Here is a 20,289-nt window from a genome sequence, read left to right as displayed (position 1 = left end):
AATGATACAAAGTCTGGTTTCAGTTAGGGTTTGAAAATATTATTCTGCCATGTTAGTGCAAAGTGACCCATTTGTAAAATTCCCTGTCTGGTATACACCTCTCAAAATGACATGATATTCCAGAAATTCCATAACCAGTGGGAATATGATTGATAGGACTTCAAAATCCTACTCAAGGGGTTTTATTTGATTTTGGGCATGGCCTGATTTAATCAAGTGGAGCTGACACCGCTAATACAAAACAGTGTGAGTGTTTGAGTAGATAAGAGGGGCTATCTCTATCTCTATCTCTGCTGTATCTGCTGCTGGATTGAGGATAGACGGCCGTCATGTTTACCTAAGAGGCCAAACAGTGGATGTGGGCTCTTATGGGGGTTATGTAAACACCCACACATGCTCACACAAAGACGAGCGTATGATGGAGGGTCTACTTCACATACAACCGACCCATCTTCACCACTCCCAGATAATTCTTTCTGCGAAACAAAGAGCAGCAGGGAGGAAAGACGGAGCAGACAGGAAAAACAGAAAATGACTACGGGGAGGAAGAGTCCTCAGAAGAGTAGTTATAAACAGATGAAGAGTGGGGCGGAGGAGCATGTGTGAGAGAGGAGAGAAAAAGGAGAGGTTGAACGGAGGGCAGGAGATATCACTTAATAAGGAATATGAGCAGAGGAATGCGGGAGAGGAGGTGGGGAGTAGCGGCGAACAACGAACGGATTCAACGCTGAGACAGGAAATCCAAGTATTTATCTAATAATGTGGCCAAATAGCTAAATTTAATAGAATTTGCTCAATTTTACAGTAAATTGCTATCTGTATTTCAAGTTCACTGCAAAAACAGTTTGAACTTTTGCTTGATCTTCTCGTCAGTAAAAGAAATTCGGTGATAAATTGTGATAAAATAGAAATTGATGGAGACATGGCACGATCACGTCCGTAAATAGCCTCAAAAGTGGGAAGTTCGGAAGACATTTGTCTACTAAAACTTCCCAGAAATGTCTTGTTCCAGCGTACAAAATGCCCACCATGACTAAAAGGCCATTAGCTGGTGCATTACAATACTGCCTGCTGCCTTTCTTTTTCATCTTTGGGTAAAAGCAGGGAATATATGGTCGACATTACTGACACAAAAAGAACAATTTGTTCAATAAGAATCAGCTCTCGAGAGGCTCTTTCAATTTTTCTTTTGGATGTGAGAGGAGAGAGAGCAAACTCAGACAGTAGAAAGAGAAAGAGAAGAGAGACACAGACAATGAGATGTTGTCACTCCGCTCACAGCGTCCTCTGTCCCCTCCACTTCCTCCCATCTGTTGTCAGAGTACCTGAAGGGTGAGTCATTTAACCCCTGATCCATTACTTTCCAGGTTAAAGGTCACTGGCCTCAGGAAGCAGATGGCTGGTCATTGACCAACTTGTTGATAACATGATTTTGACTATGAAGCTGCTTTAATGGCTTTCCTCAAAATGTTCTTCATGTACAAAGGCAAGTAGAAGTGTGTGTGGCATTTGCAAGGGCATGGCTGCCACCTCTGTAATCTGCCTGACGACTGGCGTGGTTGTTTTTTTTTTGCTTGTGTATGTGTCTATGTGACACTACCCCTCACGTGACGTGCAGGCGAGGTGGGCTGAATAATTAACATTGTCATGTTGTGTCTCCTAGCGTAGAGAGTCATGAAAATATAACGAAGCCTCCCTCATAGTCTGGAGCCCCACGTACACACACACATAGCAGTATGCGACGGTCAGACTCGTTTGTGCGGACATCGGCGGGACACAGGCACCATAGGTATTTAAGTATTGATGACCTCTCCGGAGAAGGAGGTCACTGTGAAAGATGTGTGTGTTTTACAGTAAACACCTCCTCTATAGATGTAAGGGGACCAGCAAATAGACAGTAAAAAGAAGCGACTGTGAATCCTAAACAGAGTGAATTTCACTGGATCTTGTTTGAGCAAAGAACATTTGTTCTTTGTAAAATGAGGCGTGGATAGATGTATGCATCATAGCTTGATTCATTTACCATCTCCCTCTTTCTCTCCCTATTCTGTGTTTTTGGCACATGTCTCCTTCCTCTGCCAGTGTTTTCCTTCAAGCTGATGGCACCGCGGGGATATGCGGTGAGCTCTGCGTAAGACATTATTCGTTTCCGGGACGTTTTTTCATCCCTGTGTTGTTCCCTCGATCCCAGTCTCTTTCTCTGTCCATTACACTCCTCATCCTCCTTTTCTTGCTCTAGTTACTCCCTCTGTCTCTATCTGTCTTTCCAGCCATCACCCCCCCTCCTCCCATCTTTGCTCCAGACGTTCACTCCTCTTCTCTCCCTTCCTCGTTCTCGGTATGAAGATGTTGACAGTAGGAACTGGTTCCAGCTGGCCGCTCTCCACTACTGGCTCTAAGAGGGAGTAGCGGTGTGTGTGCAGGCTAAGGCTGAAGCAGTGATCCTTTGAAAAGGTCTTACACTACCTTATGTCAAAGTCTTTGTACCACTATAACCAGTTTAGTCGGACCGTGTTTGTGAGCATGCTAACTGTGTTTGCATATGCAGAATTTCTATCATTTATTAACTTGAAGAATGACTGAGTGAACAAAAAAGCTTGTGTGTGTGTGTGTGTGTGTGTCTGTATGTGGGTGTGTGACATACTGTGATGGAGGAACAGGGTGAAATGCTGTGTGGGCTTTTTTTTTTTCCTCTCTCCCAGGTTACTTTGAGTGCGTGTGTGTGTGTGTGTGTGTGTGTGTGTGTGTGTTGGACAGATTTAGCACAAGCTCACAATGCTTTTCAGCAACACAATGCTTGGTTAGCACTGGGGCTGATGGGATTTTCCTCACAGACATATGGCAGTGTGTGTGTCTTTAATTTTAATTTATTTGGCCATACATGTGTGTTTATTGCTATAAAAATTCATTGTGTATCTATGTGTGATTGTGTGTGTGTGTGTGTGTGAGAGAGAGAGAGAGAGAGAGAGATATGCAATTCTAAAGTATGCTAGCATCTCATCAAGTAATGAGGTGCATATGTGAGTAGCGTGATTTAGAATTAACAAGTCACATGGGTGTCAAACTGAAAATGTGTTGGCATGCACAAAATTAGTCAAAACCACACACACACACACTAAAACACACACACACATGCACAAAGCCTGTTTGCTGGTGTGACTGAGGTGATTGCAATCTGCAGTGCTGGTGTTTTTCCCTTCCTACAGCACCTTTCTTTACCAAAAAAAGCACTATTTCCCCAAATGCCTTCGCTTCTCTTGCCTCTCTCTTACTCTGTGTGTCTCCTTCTCTTTCTGTCAAATCATCTTTATTGGCATTAAATCGTTCGGTCTGTGTCAACACAGCAAATAAGGGCACAAATCTTGACAATAAATGGCGACATGCTCTCTCCCAATAACAAACACAGTGAGGTAAGAACTGCCAAGCCAATCCTTTTATTCATGGGTGATTCGAATGATGCGCAGATACACTCGTGGCTCATCCTTCCACAAACACACACGTATCGCGCACTAATAATACACACACACACTCTTCCAAAGCCACATTAGCTTCAAGCTCACTGTTAAATGACAATTAGAAGAACCAAATCCTAGTCATTACGGGACCCCCTGATGAGAATTGAGCTTCAACCACTTAAGGGCTCTTTGGTGGGCTTAGGATGGGCTAACTGGGAGTTTGTACGACATGACTGGTGGATTAGCAGTCACGGAAGATTCAACAGCAGCCCGCGGGGACCAGAGGAGAACCTTGCTGACGAGAAGAATGAAAAGTATAGTGAACTTGCATTATAACACCGGCGCCGGGCTGAAATCATAAGTGCAAATTGCCCGCCGGTGTATGATTCATCAAAAGAATCATTCCTGGATCCCATCCTTTCATTGCTGCCTGTGATCAGCAGAGGTACAAAGAGAAAGTTTCATCCAACCTAGTCTGAGATGCCATTTGTGAATGCACAATAAATCATTGTGGATTTTAAGCAGAGCTTGAGAGTCCTATCATGCATGGAGCAAATGTTTTAACTGTCATTTTTTTCTTTATCATCATGAAAAACGGATGTTATACTTAATCTGTCTATGTAGATAATGTTATGTCCCATTAGTAAAAGTAGCATTTCGTGGTTTCAACTTGGTTTTGAGGAATATTCAGAAATCTTCGGTTGGTTTAGTTAATACTGAGTTGAGTGTAGACTTGGTTACGGTGTTAGATATCAAAAAATCTTGTATATTTTCCACCGCAACAGTCACTTCATCTGAAAATATAACCAATTAAAAAAATTCAAAGTAATATCTCTTCTATATGCATGTCTCGATGCATCTGTCTGAGTCCCGTGTCTGCGAGCGGTGAACGTTTTTTTTCCTGCTCAGACAGATTAGTGGACTCAGATTACACAGTACAGACGGGCACCCATCATATACATATGCGCACACACGCACAGATCTCCAGACAGAGAGATCATCCAGAGGTTATTTAAAGGAGGGGTCAACTGATTTTGTGTGTGTGTGTATGTAAAAGGTGGGGGGGAGGTTTCTGAGGGGTTCTAATAAATTGCACAGATGTTGGCTTTTTAAGTCAAATCCACATTTCGCTCAATAATCTCCACATCAAATACCCCCCACCGACCCCACCCAAACCAATCACTGGCATACACAGAAGGGGGCCCACAGTCATTTTGGGTAAATGTGTATGTGGATTAACCCCCTCCTGAAAGCACACACACCCCCCCCCCACCCTTGCCACTCTCTATTTTTCCGCTTGAAATCCACAGTGACCTTAACCCAGATATGAGGGGCAGAGTTCAAATCCCCTGGAGACAGGCTTACTGTGAGTCGTGCCGTGACAACAACAACAACCTGCACTGTATATCCATTCATACACAAGCATGAGTATGAACCCCCCCCGTCCCCCCGCACACACGCACAAATAAACAAACAAGGATGGACACATGACGCTCCATCAAAGCACTGTGAATCTCTTAAACGCACATATGCTCACTCTGCACCTATGACTCAGAGGATTTCACAACCTCAGGTGCGCGTGTGTGTGTGTGTGTGTTTTGGTGTGAGAGAGATGATGAATAGCTAGCCCAGATAAGGGCACATAGAGGACTCTATTGTTCTTGTTTGTCAGCTTCCTCTCCTCTCTCTATCTCTATCGCTTCCTCCCTCCCATCACCTCTTTCTTTGGCTGGGGTTATGACTCAGGTTCATAAACAGTCCTGGAAGGGGAAAGACTCCTTCAGGAATGCTGCGTCTATTGATATGGCTCCTGAATGCACACAACAGCCTCTGTTATTGGAGATTGTATCGTGATTGCGGTATAAAGGTTAAAGAAAGGGGAATTTGGAGTTAGATGTTCAAATCCTGGTTGGGGAGAGTGTGTTTTTTAAAGTTTGTGAAGTCCACTTTTTCACTTTTGATTAGAGTGTGTTAATGTCATCGTAGGTTTGGGGTTTGACGTATGCATATAGAGTAAAAGCCTACCTTGTGGTTCTTGCCGTGCCGGTAAACCATCCAGTCCTCCCCGTTGGTGCTGACCTCCAGTTTAAAGGTAGTGACGTAGTAAGACTTCTGTGTCTCTTTGGAGACGGCCCCCTGTGTAGCGATGCCTGTCAAAACCTTAAGGAAGTGAAGGTCAACCTGGAAAAAAGGAACAAAAAAAGAAATGATTTAAAATTCGATTGAAGATGTATTTTATTAATAACTGAATAGAATAGAGGAAGTGAACTACAGGACTGTGTAGACTCCAGGAGGGATTTATGGTGCTCGGCGCTGATGTAGATAACAGAGACAGACCAGCTGCTGTGTCTATCTGTCACACAGACAGCAGGGAATGGACACTGACTGTGGCCTACTGCTGAGGAAGCCCAGGTGGTGTGTTTGTGTGTGCATTGTCGTGTGTAAGGGGAGGAAAGCTGGAGGCAAAGATCAATGGCGTAGTGTTCGGATGCATTCCTGAAGAGCACCTTCATCAATCAAGGGCTTCTTGGCGCTTTTGTGTGTCTACGTATGCATGCATACGCGTATGTGTCTGAGGCAGGAAAAGATTGAGAGCACAGAAGCACTTCCTTATCATCATTTCACAGTTCCTCCGTTTCCTTTCCTCTTGTGTGTGTCTTCACTGTATATGAGACGCCGTTGACCAGTACATCTTCTGCTCCATGCTAGTATCACTGAGACGAATTCTCTACATTTATTGCACTTAGAAAATGAAAGCAGATTTCTATGTGTGCGTGAGCTGTATTTGACCACTTTTACAATTGACATTATTTAGATTTTCACATCTGAAATGTGTGTGATTTTGCTGGTTTACACTTGAAAATAATGTCTCTCTACATAAATTTACACTGCAGTGATCTTGGTCTTTAAATTGCCTATTTACAATTGCTGTTTGTTATGTCGTATGGTGATTAAACCTATTGTATTTAAAGGTCATGAGAGCTTTTATAATAAATAAAAGCTCTGAGCACCTGGGGTTAAGAAAAAAAAAACTTCTTTGACAGGAAAAGCTGGCAGAAACATGTTATCTCTGAGAAGTGCGGCACAAAAACACACTTGAGGATAAACACATCTGACCACTGACCTGTATGTACTCCTTGTTGCTGTCCTCTGAGGGCGTCCAGGCATTGTCGTCGTTGTTGAGGCGAGCCTGCCGCGGCAACCAGCGGTTGTCGTAGAAGGTCGTGGAAGCGGTGATCTGATCGTCGCTGATCTTCCCCGACTCCATACCGAGTGCCATGCTGCAGTGGAACGCTGGAGGGAGAAACAAGAGAGAAGAAAAAGAGGGGGATGAAGGAGGAAAAGTGGAAACTGTATATTCGTGGATGTAGCTTTACAGTGGAGATGGAACATAGGCTGTAAGAGAGGGAAGGATTTTACATACACTGGGAAAAGAGGATATAAGGAAGGAAAGTTGAATAGAATGGATGACAGAGGCAGGATTATTTTAAAGAGATTGAAAGACGATCTAAGTAGCATATTAAAGAGCTTGAAGACAGAGACGAAAAGGTAAATCCAGACAGAGAAAGGGCAGAGGGAGACAGAAAGCAGTCCAACAGGTGAGCAGAGGTAAATTGAGGTGAAGTTAATTTATATTCTAAAAGAAAATAGTCTGCTTCGGAGAAAATCATGGTCTCTTAGGAGAAAGCAAAATAGGCTGAAAAGAGCGAGAGAGAGAGAGAGAGAGCTCTGAGATTGAAATAGCATTAAAGTGGGCAAGCTGAAAAGATTGAGAGGGTAAGAGGAGCGAAAGATGAAGAAAGAAAGATGAGTGTTAGCAGAGATGATGGAGAAGAAACTCTTGAAAGAGTAGAAAATGGAGATGGGGATAAAAACAGGTAAATAAATCTACTGTACAGAGAAGGCATTTTGCACGCACAAACGCACGCTTGCTTAAAGTTATCTCGCACTCACAGTCGCTGACTTCTTTGTGCGTCATGTTGTACCGGGCGGAGAAGCCGTCTTTGGCCACGGCCATATCGGTGTGGAAGGATAGGGACAGCAGGCCGGAAGACGACTGGATCTCTGGAGGGATCTTTGTCCCGCAGTACCGGCCGATTAGAGGAGACACTGCAGACAAACACATAAATCAAACAGATGTAAATAAATGTTTTTTTTGTGGTCAATCTATAGTATTATCTATCTGGTTGCTGCTTTTACTATATGATACGATTTGTTACAAGGAAAAAAAAAGTGAAATATTTTGTTTCCCAGTATATTTGGGAACAAACAACGTGTCATTTCCATTACAATAAAAAAGGAATCCAGCAGTGCAAAAGCAGATTTCCGGTAGCCACGCTGCTTCAGTAAGTATTGTCTAATGAGACGCAGCATGCTTCCCCCCCCCCAACTCTCTTCCGCTCATCATTCCTCTCTCTCCCTTTTCTCTCCTGTCCATCCCTCCATCTGCCATGTGTGTCTCAGCCAGAGCCCAGCAGGGGGACTGGAATCCCTGCCTTAATGCAAGCTGCTCTGGGATCAGCTGCAGACACACACACACACACACACACACAAACACACACAAGTGAGGATTACAATAGTCTCAAGAGTAGCTCCCTCGCCAGACACCAAATTCTTCACCCTTCCGTTTTGTCTCCCATCCCTCTTTCATGCCCGAGGACTCAGCTCACTGGAACTGGGTTACACTTTAATTTCCTCCTAATTCTCAACTTTGAATGGTATAAATTGTTTTCAGCTATCAAAGCTCCCAAATTCAAGGCTATAATTGGAATTTTAAATCCACTTGGATCCCTTTTTAGCAACTGAAAATGGAATAATTAGAGCAAATCCTCAGTTCTGTGCTTGATATTTTTTTTTTTTTGAAAAAAAAAGGGGGGAAGAAAGAGAGACGGAGCAAGCATAAGAGAAAGGGAGAGGTGGGAAATTCACCACTCACCACTACTAATGTGGTTTTCACCAGCAGAACAGCAACTAACATTACCCTATGGCGGTCACTATCAAAGCCCTTGATAACATCCTCAAATGTTTTTTCCTTTCCACTTCCTGATCCTGGCTGATAGGCCATTTTGCAACGTTCGGCACCTCCTATTGGATACAAACAGATACTCATCGTGGCCGTCACTCTCACTCGCCCAGGGGAGGAAGGAAGGTGATAAGGAGGGAGGACAGGGAGGATAGGAAGGGGGGTGATGAAGGGTGTTATTATGGAGAAGGAAGAGGGGCATGGGAAAGGGCTGCTCCTTTGGGGTGTTGAAGCACTTTCAGTTCCCAGTGTGAAATAATGTTTCCTCTATGTAATGTAAAGGAATGTAAGGCAAGGCTGCTTACATCAAAGGGAGCGGTGTCTGCTCAGGAAATTGAAGACTGGTATGCAAATTTCTGTGTGGGAATTGGGGGGATTGCATGAGTTCTGAATGTGGATATGAATACAGTGTGTGTGTGTGCATTTGTGTGTGTGTGTGTGTGTGCACAACCAAGAAACATCGATTTTCCAAGCATGCGTGTGTCATTTGCATGTGTGTTCTCCCTCACCTTGCGGCAGGCCGTCCCACACGTCCAGCCAGTCGTACTTGCAGTCACCTTCTCCCACCAGCAGGGGGTCGTTCTCGAGGTCAAAGGTCAGGAACGTGAGGGTGATGTCCATGTGAGGCGGGGCGATGATCATGTAGGAACACTCCAGATTGTGAGGGTATTTATCCGGGAAGCCCGGGGACTCGATCATGCCGGAGGAGCTGGTGAAATTGCGGAAGCAGAATTCCGACCCTGAGTGGATGCAAGGATAAGAGGATATTTAGAAAGGAATGAGCGATCAGTCATAGAAGGAGAAGATACAGGCGTAAGCGATCGATCACATGGCGATATCTCATCTGACTTGCAGAGGGTGTTCCAGAAAGCCGTTCATCACTGACAGCACGCTGGAATATACAGTGGCTGTGGTGGTGAAACACACAAACACACAGTTTATGATTACCGATGGAGGAGAAAATACACAGTGAGCAAATGCTCAAGTAGGCGTGTTGATACAAACAGTATAATAACTCTTTTTGCCAGTCGGGTCCCCTCCGCCTCAGTGTACCCACCTATCTGTCAGCTCCGCCAGCATATTTGACACAAAACCTCAATATTTTCAACCACTTCTGTGCTCAAAACAAATATCAACAAAAATCAGGTATTCATTCAGAAGAGGACTAATATGTTTTATGGCTTTAACATGGCCTTAAAAGACCCCATCCTCATAGGTGTGACATTATGTAATATGACGTATACTGTTACACACACTTATGCCAGGCTAAACAGAGGAGTAGACTGACCCCTCCTCTACTGCATACATTCAAAATAAATATTCTCAAACACTCTCTCTTCGCCTCTTCTCTCTCTCTCTCTCTCTCTCACACACACACACTCAAACACACCACAAACGTTGTGTAATGGTTCTAAGTGGGCCCTTTGCGGCGGCTCCTCATTAGCCATGCAGATTTATGCGCCCTGGGCGGCTCACCTTGAGTGGCGGCAGCTGTGTGGCTCAGATCATCTACCCATCAGCCACTGCTCCGCAGCCCACTGGGGAGCCTGAGTCACGGCCGAGTGTTTATGGACCGGCACATCAATGAGGGTGGGAGAGAGCACACATAAAATAGACAGGGGACCGAATGTCTATACACACACACACACACACACACACACACACAGTCTCATTCACAAACCTTGGCTATTTTCTCAATCTGTTCATTCGCTCTCCCCTCTAACACTTCTATCTTTATATGTTGGCTATAAACAGTCTTGCTGTATCTGTATTTTTATGCTTTCCAGAATGGCAAATATGTGCATGTGATAGTGTTACAAAGACGCTGCAGGATTTTCATTAGGTCTTTGTTTAACTGCATGTCAGAAATGCCTGTGGTGGTGGCCTTAATAAACCAACCAGTGGCACTTAAATTACTGCTCTGTGGTTGTTTATGAGTGCACTTGCACTGGACACTGGTTTTTCTAACTTCTCTCCAGCTGAAATTACTTGTGGTTCATTTCATTACTTTTTTTTCTTTACTTAGACACTCGCAGTTGTCAAGCATTTCTCCTAGCATAAAGAAAAGAGCCTGTTCTTGCAGTTTTTTCCCATCATTCAGTCTGTTGGAAAGCAGATAGGGAGGTCAGGTTGAAGAGGCTCAAGGGAACAGCCTCTGGTAGGTTTCAAACCTGGGAAAGTGGGGTTGCATCGTGTCAACAGCGCTGCACAGTCTCAGAGAACTGCCAGGTTGTGTTTGATACCGAGATACATATTCATAAAAGCAACGTTTGGAGCACAGACATGTTAACAGCACATTCCTTCTGCAGCATTCCTTCGAGGCACCAGTCCTTATTATCAGGCAGCCCTATAAAAGCGGAGGGGTCGGCGGGCTGCTCTGGCCCTCCCCTGTCTACACTTGGTTAATGGCAGAGAACTGACCCCAATCAGCACACAGAGACAGGGAAAAACTCGAGACTTGCACTGTCTGTATCTCTTTTTCTTTGTTTTTCCTTCTCTCTATCGGCTCCCTTTTATCTGCTTTTTCCTCCTCTCTATTTTTATGCCAATTATCTCACGTTTTTTTCTTTACCTCGCTCACTATATATATATATATATATGCATGTATGCATGTATTAATGTAGTTAAAGCTTGTATGTATGTATGTACCTGTCTGTCAATCTATCTGTTTTGCATACATGTACAAACGGTATACTCAAGATGTTGACACAAAGGTATCAATCTTCCTCCTCATGTTAAAAGCAGCCCTCACACTCGTGTCGACTCCCACACACATGCTGCAACATCAAAACAGCCGTGGATCATCTGACTCCATGCTAAGAGCCTGGCTGCCTACACACATGCACACACACACACACACAGAACTAGACATGTTGAAATATGACGGTAATTTACAGCAAGCTACCAGTGATATCTCCCTATTCCCTCAACTACTGACCTCACCTCTCTGTGCTGAGTGTGTGTGCGCGTCTACAGCTGCTGTATGTATGGATGGACGGCATAAAATGGAGTAAACATAAATGCTATGAATGCATTAAAGCAGTAACATGCATGCGATTGTAATGAAACAGTAAATTAACTATGTAGTATGTATGAGCCATATGACATGTTTTTGTGAATGCCTTTTATCAAGCTCCTCGCGTGTGTGTTTTTTTTGCTGCTGGCATGTTTGTCTCTCTGTATGTGCCTCTTGTGTGTGTCTGAAGGTGTCTCTCTGTGTGTGTCTATGTGTGTGTGTGTGTGTGTGTGTGTGACAGCTTCCCAGTATGTGTGAGACCCAGTAACACACTGGCCTTGTTTCTTACTGGGTCATGGTGCAGCAGTCTGGAATCCCACCGCCGAAAACTTCAATCTGAGCACAGCTTGACTCCATCGCCTCCAAACACACCACTCTGTATGTGTTTTACAGTCGGTGTGCACCAAGTAGTCGCTTCACACACTCGGGGCTGCCACGTGCCAACGCTGTGTGCATGCATGTGGTCTCATATTTGAGAGTGCGTGTCTGTGTGTCGCGTATGCATGAGTACCTTCTCTTTTCGTTAGCGCTCATTAGTTCACAGTCTATGAACATGCCAAAAACAAGCCCCCCTTACCGCCTCCCTCCATCACCTCTCGGCCCATCTCTTACCCACACACAAACACATACGCATGCTTGTCTTACGCAGACCCCTGGTTCGTGCTTGCATCGCACCATGAGCTGCCATTTGGCAACAGCTATCCGCTGGCAAAGAGGGGGAGGTCATGGCGTGAGTGTGTGATGCAGGGGGCGAGAGGGTGAGTTGCTGGGTAGAAACCACTCGCCTCTTGCACATGAGTGCCTGATGTAGTAGCAGCTCCACATGTTGTGTCAGGGCAACCCCTTTCCCTCCTCCTCCTCCTCCTCCTCCTCCTCCTCCTCCTTTCTCCTCTCATCCAATCCCTCGTTCCCTCTCTTCCTCAGCGGCGACGCGCAGAGTCTGTGTTCATTCACTCTTTTAACTCTCTGTCTCGTCTGTCTCGCTCCCCCTGTCCTCGGCACGCAACTCTCGCTGAGGGCTCACCTCTGCATTCGCGAGTGTCTGCCGCACATCAAAACCGCCTCACCTTCCGCTCACTGCCTGCCTGTCTGCGTCTGACATACATTTACTCCTCGTACACAGACACACGCAGGATCTCTCATGTAACCCCTGCTTGAGTTCGATTCAAGATTTCATTGAAGAAAATCTCTCCTGAGGCATCTGAGGAGGGGTGTGTGGATGCGTGTGTGAATATGGGGCGGAAGGGGCGTGCTACACAGGGGGGTTAGAGTAGGAAAAACTCACAATAACAACAACAACATCATGAACAACATGAAGACCCAGGAAAAGAAAAACAACATTCTTGGCGTGCCACGGTTCGACACTTTTATAGACCCTGAGAGACATTCTGCGTCAGGCTGAAGATGCTTTATATAGAGAGGAATGCTCCTTCTAAGTCACGTGTCACCTCTGTTATGTTTTGGGGAATGGAATGCCATTATCAAGTTTTTGAGAACCAGTAAAGCAGACGCCATAAAGCCTCCTGCTGCTCATGATATCCTGACTCCTATTCCTACAGCTGCCATATCAATTCATTTTGGGACACATTTTCTTCATCACTGATCAGTCTTAAATAATTTTTGCGCTCATCCAGTTTATTTATTCATGACTTTAATTTACCTTTGCCGGTTAATTACTTGAGTGTAATTTAAGCGTAGGGATGAGTCTGGTGATTCAGGAATAAACAACGCATGGCAATCAGCCGTCGCTGAGGCAAGGGTCGCCATCCAATCAGCATGATAACATCAGGAATACACACAGGCTCAGTGTTATGACTGGCGCTTGGGCGGGGGTCCTGCTTCGGGCTGCGCTCCCGTTGCGACTCCACAGATGCCACTGCAGCGGTCACCAGCGGTCGCAGAGGGGACCCAACGCCCTGGGGTGCTCTTGGCCTCGTCTTAACTCGGGATTGGCTGCGACGTTATCTGCCCCCACTGCACTAGTGGTGGGCTTTGGGGAACTGGGAAAAAGGGGGCTTTCCTGGCAAGTCTTCCCCCTGTAGCCGTGGTAACAGCGTCAGTGGCACGTGACTGTGTGTTTGAGTAAGTATATGAGGGATGGATGGGTGCATGGCGGGGGGGGGGGGTGGTAGTCGGGGCTGAATAAAGGGTTAAGCACGCATGAGTAGGAGCAAAGTAGGCCACAACAATAAGGGGGAGGAGGGGAGGCGTGCACTGTACAGCAGGATTAATACGTATGTGTGCGTGTGTGTGAATGTGGGGTGCGGGGGTGGGGGGGTTTGGATGGGTATGGTGGAAGGATGTTGTTTTGGGGCAAACGTCTCCCCTCAGGAGGTGTACTGGAGGGGTGTGGGGGTGGGGTGGGGGTATCAGGATGGATGTAGAGTCAAAGGTCGACTCCTGCTCCTCCTTGCTGGAAATAATTAGCTCTCGCTGCACTGTACCCCATTACACACACACACACTGACACAAACAGATTGCTTGTCCAATCCAAAACCCCCTAGAGTGGTTACAGTCACCGCTTATGTAATAAGGTTGAATGAACAAAACAAAAACAAGCCTCAGTATCATTAGTTACTAGTATGGAAAACAGGCCACGATATGACTCGCTCGCTCGCTCGCTCGCTCTCTCTCTCTCTCTCTCTCTCTCTCACACACACACACACACCCCCTCATAGCCAGCCAAAACCAGACACACACTGTCTGATTCCTAGACACAGTTTGGCGGGTCACCCCAGGGTCAGCCTGTGCTGTAAGCTCTACTGTCTGTTTAAGATGGGAAGGGAGCTGAACAGACACACGCACACACACACACACACACACACACACACACACACACACACACACACACACACACACATCTCCCAGCTGTGTGCTGAGATTTCTATCTCTACTAGGACGCACCCTTTAAAAACACATACTGTACATAAACACACACCCTCACATACGTAAACCCCTGCACTGTACACACACACACACCAGTGCAATTTAGGACTACTATCGCACTTCTTTGGTATTGATACTGACTTTAAATACAGTTTAATCAAGACATCTTTGAAGGAAAATAAATATTACCATCTCGCAATGCTGTTTAAAAATTACACACACACACAAATGCAACTAAAATCCATTAGTGAGAGTTTCACGATGCTGCCAACATTGACTAACAATGTCGATTTTGTTTTGCTTATGATAACATTTTTGGCCATGTTGTTTATATGAGGTTGTTGAATTGTACTTACATATCCATGTTGTATTTATATTGGTGACATGTCAGCACTTTATTCTTGTACACAATTCTATGATTGGGGAAGGTCAACCTGGGACCACTGTTGTTTTCCCCCAAGCCTGCAACATTCACCCTCCCCTCCGTCTTGTATCTATGTCTTGCTGCAAAACCAATTGCCCTCCCAGGACAAATATAGTTGAAAGTTGAAGTTGAAGTTAAAGTAAAAGTAATAGTAATTACTTCCACATTGGTAAATAAACATCTCAATCGGGATCTCTGCATTCCTGTCAGAAGTTGTAAGCTGTGTATAGTGGAAACCCATGGCCCAGGCCTGCCATGGTTAGACAAACAGCTATGATGAGAGAGCATGCAGGCGCTGGAAATGCTGTAATTAACACATGGCCTCAATCAAGCATCCTGAATACATTTTCACTCTCTGACTCACTCTTCCTTTGTCGTTCTTCTCCCATCACCCCAATAATTTCCCCACCGTGTCTGTCTCTGTTTGCCTCTCTCTATCTCACTCTCTTTCACACACACGCACACACACACACACACGTGTACTATCAGTCCGCCTCCACATACACACAGACAGACAGAATCTCACTGAGTGGAACCACCCACACACGCAGCGAGCAGACACCTACATGTGCTCACACAGTGACACAATCTCTTATACCCCCTGAATTTATACCAGGATCTTGTTAAAGCCATGGCAACCGCATCCCCCATCCACCAGCCTTCCATCCATCCGTCCATATGCGAGCGTACGCGCGCGTGTGTGTTTGAGAGATTGATGCAATCTACACTATTACATTATCGGGGTTCAAGCTGGTGGCCTTGGTAACGGAGCTGAACGTCAAATCTGGGTCACATTCGTCTGACACAAAACCAGAGATGTTTTTCAAATGTAGGAGGTGATAACTCAATGCATTCATTCTATAGGAGGAATTCTTATTTTCTGTGCTCCATAAACCCTGACTTTTACCTTTCTTCAATGGCTTTCGATCGACACACTTTGAATTTGAACTTGTTTTTCAATCAAGATACAATTTAAATAAATGTTGGCTGGCGGAGGAGCTGCCTAAAATGTTGCAAAGACAATCAGCTGGTAACTCACTTGAGTATAAATCTCTCAGCTGCCTCAAGGCCACCTGACCATTTCACCTCTCCTTCTTCAACACACACAAACACCCCCCCACCCACCACCACCACCACCACCAAAACAAATATACTTCCCAATACACCCTCACCTGCAAAGTGCACTTCACCTCATGCACTTCAGCGACCTCGAGAAAATTCCATTTCGGCACACACTCATCCCCATCAATCTCCTCGCCTCCGCCTTTAGCCGTAAACCTTTAACCTAAAGTCCAACTCCAGGTTGCCTCGGAGCTCTCTCCATCATCCCAACACCACAACCACCACCTCCTCCGCTCCCCCTACACCCAGCCCTTCTCATCTCCCCAGAGGAAGTGGATCCTGTTCCAATTAAGCAAGCATTCCTCACATGCTTTCAGGCGGTTTGAAAGTACTTTAAAAAAAAGCATTTTTCCCCTCTCTCGTTAACTTTTGTTTACATGCCCGGCTGCCTCTGCTGATGCAAATTGTTGTGAGAGTGCTAGCGAGTGTAGGGGTGAATGATCACAGGTTTTGGGCCATTGACATGGAGCAAAGAAATGGCACACACTCGACGAAATCATTAACTTAAGTATTAATGTACAGCAAAGCCTAATGTTTGGTTCACAGTGTGGAAAACTTGTCTGAAGCTCATGTTTCCCACAGAAGTCTTTAAATAATTAGAGACATTGAGATCAAGCAGTGGAACCCGGCCAACAGTAGTAATGGACACACCTATATATACACATACATACATTAAAACTAAGTACTATACTTGAATACAGTTCAGATATAAATAATTATATTGTGGGACTGATCACATGAATTATGTTGCACTACTGATCAAACTAAACACCACAATTATCATTATGCAATTATCAATCAAGCACAACTTTCTTGCTCTCTTGATAATGCTTCCTCACCTGTTTTGAAGATCTCGTAGCGCAGAGAGAAGCCCGCCCCCTGATGGGCGTAGTCCGAAACAAATCTGATCTGGAGGGAGGGTCCAGACGAGATGATTGGCGCCGGGGCGATGTTGCTGCAGTGTCGACCCAGAACGTCAGCGGTTTCCGAATTCCCATCGCGGATCTCGATGAAGTCATACCTGATCCACAAAAAAAAAAAAGGAGACATGACAAAGACAGAGGTTATTTCTCGTTGCATTAAAATGTTTTGTCGCAAGCACCCATCAGAAAACGATCTTAACTTTCAGTTTACGTCGAGCTTAACGCAGCAGGAAGGGATTAAGAGAAGTAAAAAGATAAAAGGAGAGCGGCAAAGGGGGGTGGTAAACACAGAAAGATGGTTATGGGGTTATGCAATGAGCTAAGCTAATAAAAACCAGACAGGTGTGGACCTATTTACCATCATGACTCCTGCCTCAGGACAGAATACACAGTGTCCAAGCAAAGAATTTAGGAACATAAAACAATGCTAAGATACAAATAAATCTATCCACCAGAGAATTGGCTCGTAGTCAAACCATCTCCAACTTGTGCTGTTTCCTCTCTGCTGCATTCAATAAATCAAGCTCTTACAAATACGACCCAGTTTTCCTCAGAACAACAAACTCAGATCCCGTTGACATCAGCTTGGGGCGAGCAATCCCCCAAATCATTGAATCTTGGATCACAGGAAAGGAAAAAGGAGGGAGGACTGTATTTCAGAACATACTGGGCTGCAGTGGCTTTCAATCTGAGGGTTAAGATGCAGGCAAATATACAGCTGGATAGATTCATTAATACGGAGCGTAAAAATAGATCGAGAGGCTCATGAAAAAATAAAGAGGTGAGGGCTTGAGGAGAGGTGAGGATATTAAGAGGGCAGTGGGTGAGGTGGGGGTTTAGAGAGAGAAATGGGTAAATATATGTGAAGACACCTCATGTTTTAGCTTCCACATGCTTGAGCTCTCAGCTCATTATGACCTTTGACTAGCCGACTGACCCTGATGGATAAAAGCACATTCTTAACTGTCAGGTCAGCGTGTGTGTGTGTGTCTTTATGTTTCTGTGTGAAAGAGAAAGACAGAGAGAGAGAGAAAGCCCACCTGGCTGATCCAGAATTAGCTCATTGCCTTGTGTTTCATTCCGCTAACATTATTAGACACATATAAAAGCACAGTCGCAGACACACCTCGACTCTCTGCGGATGATGTTTGATTTTCTCTGCTTTAAATGTCACATGGGTGGAGTTTACAACATCCGGACAAATAAAACAGGGCAAAACCTGCTGTTAGAAAATTATTCTTGTGACTATGGGTGACTCCTCAAATTCAGAATGACGTTGTCGCGACGCCACGTCAAGTATGAGCCTACTCGTTCAATAAATGTTACAGAACAGAAGAGAAATACAGAGGTAGTGTGGGTATAAACGCCCCCAGCATGAGCCATGACGCGTACAGTAGGTTGTTTGCCTAATGAATCATGTTTTATTTTAAAGTTTAAGTACCCTTGCATCACTGTCAGTATGTTTAAATGGCTTTTACGCTCTTTGTTACACTGTAATTGTCCTATGAGGCGAAGCCATCTGCTACTCCAGATGCTGTTTCCAGGGAAAGTTACAATTTCTACATTTACTTGACAGTGTTGTTACGACTGGTGAGTACAACAAAAACTGTAATTTACTATAAAACATAGTCTTTCTGTACATAACCTCCAATGATTGATACTGTAGCTTTGTTGATATGATTAAGAAGGGACGGGCTTGTGCCTGGGAGCTGACAGTGAACCACTGGGTTTTAAGGTAATAATTTTGGGTTGTGACCATATTGGAAGGTGTGGAAATCTCTATAATTTTTGTTTGCTACTATCTCAAGTACTGTTTTAAGTAAGTTACGCTAAATTTTACTTGATTGAAGTTCTTCCCAAAAAAGGCATTCATTCACTTTTTCCAAACATGCTGTTTATATGTGTGTGTGTGTGTGTGTGTATCTTCATTTCCCGCAAAAATACGCATGCTGTTGTGTTTCAAGTTGTACAACTGTGAATAATATCCTTGTAATTTCGGTCTCTGTATTATTCATCCCTGTTTCCCACTCTTTCACTTACTCATAAAGTGCCTCTTCTTCCTCCCATGTTGTGATTCCCTGCATAACTAACAGCATCACCGCAGGAGCCTTGAAGCTACGTGGAGGACACCCTCCCGACATACACGCACGCAAACGCACCCGTCTCAATTAGTTCATATGACGGAGCTGTCAAAAATCAACGGGGCCGCTTTTCTCTCGGTAATTACTGTTATGGTCTCTTTGATGCTGATGCTGGGTTTTGAGCCACTTTTAGACACAGCAACTTCATGTTCTAAACAGGAAACTGTTGTTATTGTTTTTTCACTACTTCCCAAAGTAAAGCTGAAAGGTACCAATCAGCACTAGCTTATGTTTCTATGTGGCATCTAAGCACTAATACTGCTTTTGTACTGCCAGCTTGGAATGAAACCTGGATTAAGTAGAGTCACTAAGCTTCTTTTTTGGCTATCTCATTCCTGCAGTGTATTGATTCCTATACAGAGCATTCAAGCTAAGACTGCTGATGGAGGGATAATCCCGACCACATTAATCTGGGTCAGAGCAGCACACGTACAGGTGAGGATCAAAGTGTGAAAATGCTGCACTGAGCCTGTAATGTCACCACAACATTGTCAGCACCACATAAGCATCCGACAGACAGCAGCAGTGCGTAGGAAGAGGTCGCTTCCACGAATTTAGAAAAGTACAAAATGAACAGCCAAGTATTGTTATTGTGAAAGTGTAATGAATCGGTTTTGGAAACTGCTCTGATTTGGCTTCGGAAAGATATTTAGATCGTGTTTTTGAATTTATTGCTGATTTTAAAGGGTGGGTCCATCAATTTTACACAGCAGTGAGTAACCTACTACTCAGCCTGAGAAAATAGTGGTATAATGCCTTATGTGGAGCTGGAGGATTGGGCTTGGGGATAATAATTTTTAACAGGAACCTGTGTTAGAAATTGGGGTTGGATTATGGGAATTGCAGGATCCAACATTTTTGAAGCTTGACTTTTTCTTTGGACTACAAGTTAGGACAGTGCTGACTCTGCTGCATTGAGTTTGGCTGTTCTTTCTCTCTCTCTCTATATCTCTCTCTTGAGCCTCTCTAACCTAATGGAAGTGCAGGAGTGCTGAAAATGCAATAAATATATTAGTTTGTCTTGATACATTGGTAAGAAGACGTCCTTGCTTCCCGTACATCCTCGCGGTTAAAAGTTATGTGATGGCTGTGGCTGAAGCAAAATCCGCACAAAACTAGGCCTCAAGAGCACTCACGCCAAGCAGTAAAGAAGCCGTCGTCCAATTCTCTTATACATGTCTTGGTTGTAATCCTGCATTACAGAGGTGATCGTAAAGGCTTTAGTGGCGAGCTCCCACAGTGAGCCTGTAAGAGCCACGGCTATCCCTAAGTACGCCAGCTTAGGGCTGTAACTGACAC

At 44.6% G+C, this 20,289-nt stretch overlaps 1 protein-coding gene across 3 annotated transcripts in view; it reads right to left on the bottom strand.

The window, feature by feature from the left end:
* Positions 1 to 20,289, bottom strand: part of nrp2a (neuropilin 2a) — a 60,361-nt gene that overhangs the window by 24,022 nt on the left and 16,050 nt on the right. For all 3 annotated transcript variants that reach the window (XM_067582698.1, XM_067582699.1, XM_067582697.1), the window contains exons 3-7: positions 16,766 to 16,947; positions 8,988 to 9,218; positions 7,410 to 7,565; positions 6,580 to 6,749; positions 5,481 to 5,636 (exon numbers count right to left, since the gene is read on the bottom strand). In XM_067582698.1, the coding sequence (XP_067438799.1) occupies positions 5,481 to 5,636; positions 6,580 to 6,749; positions 7,410 to 7,565; positions 8,988 to 9,218; positions 16,766 to 16,947 (895 nt within the window). The remainder of the gene's footprint in view (positions 1 to 5,480; positions 5,637 to 6,579; positions 6,750 to 7,409; positions 7,566 to 8,987; positions 9,219 to 16,765; positions 16,948 to 20,289) is intronic.

The sequence above is a fragment of the Thunnus thynnus genome, chromosome 24, assembly GCF_963924715.1.
Source record: "Thunnus thynnus chromosome 24, fThuThy2.1, whole genome shotgun sequence".
Taxonomy (NCBI): Eukaryota; Metazoa; Chordata; class Actinopteri; order Scombriformes; family Scombridae; genus Thunnus; species Thunnus thynnus.
Note: the sequence above shows the minus strand (reverse complement) of the source record. Positions and strands in the feature narration are given on the sequence as shown.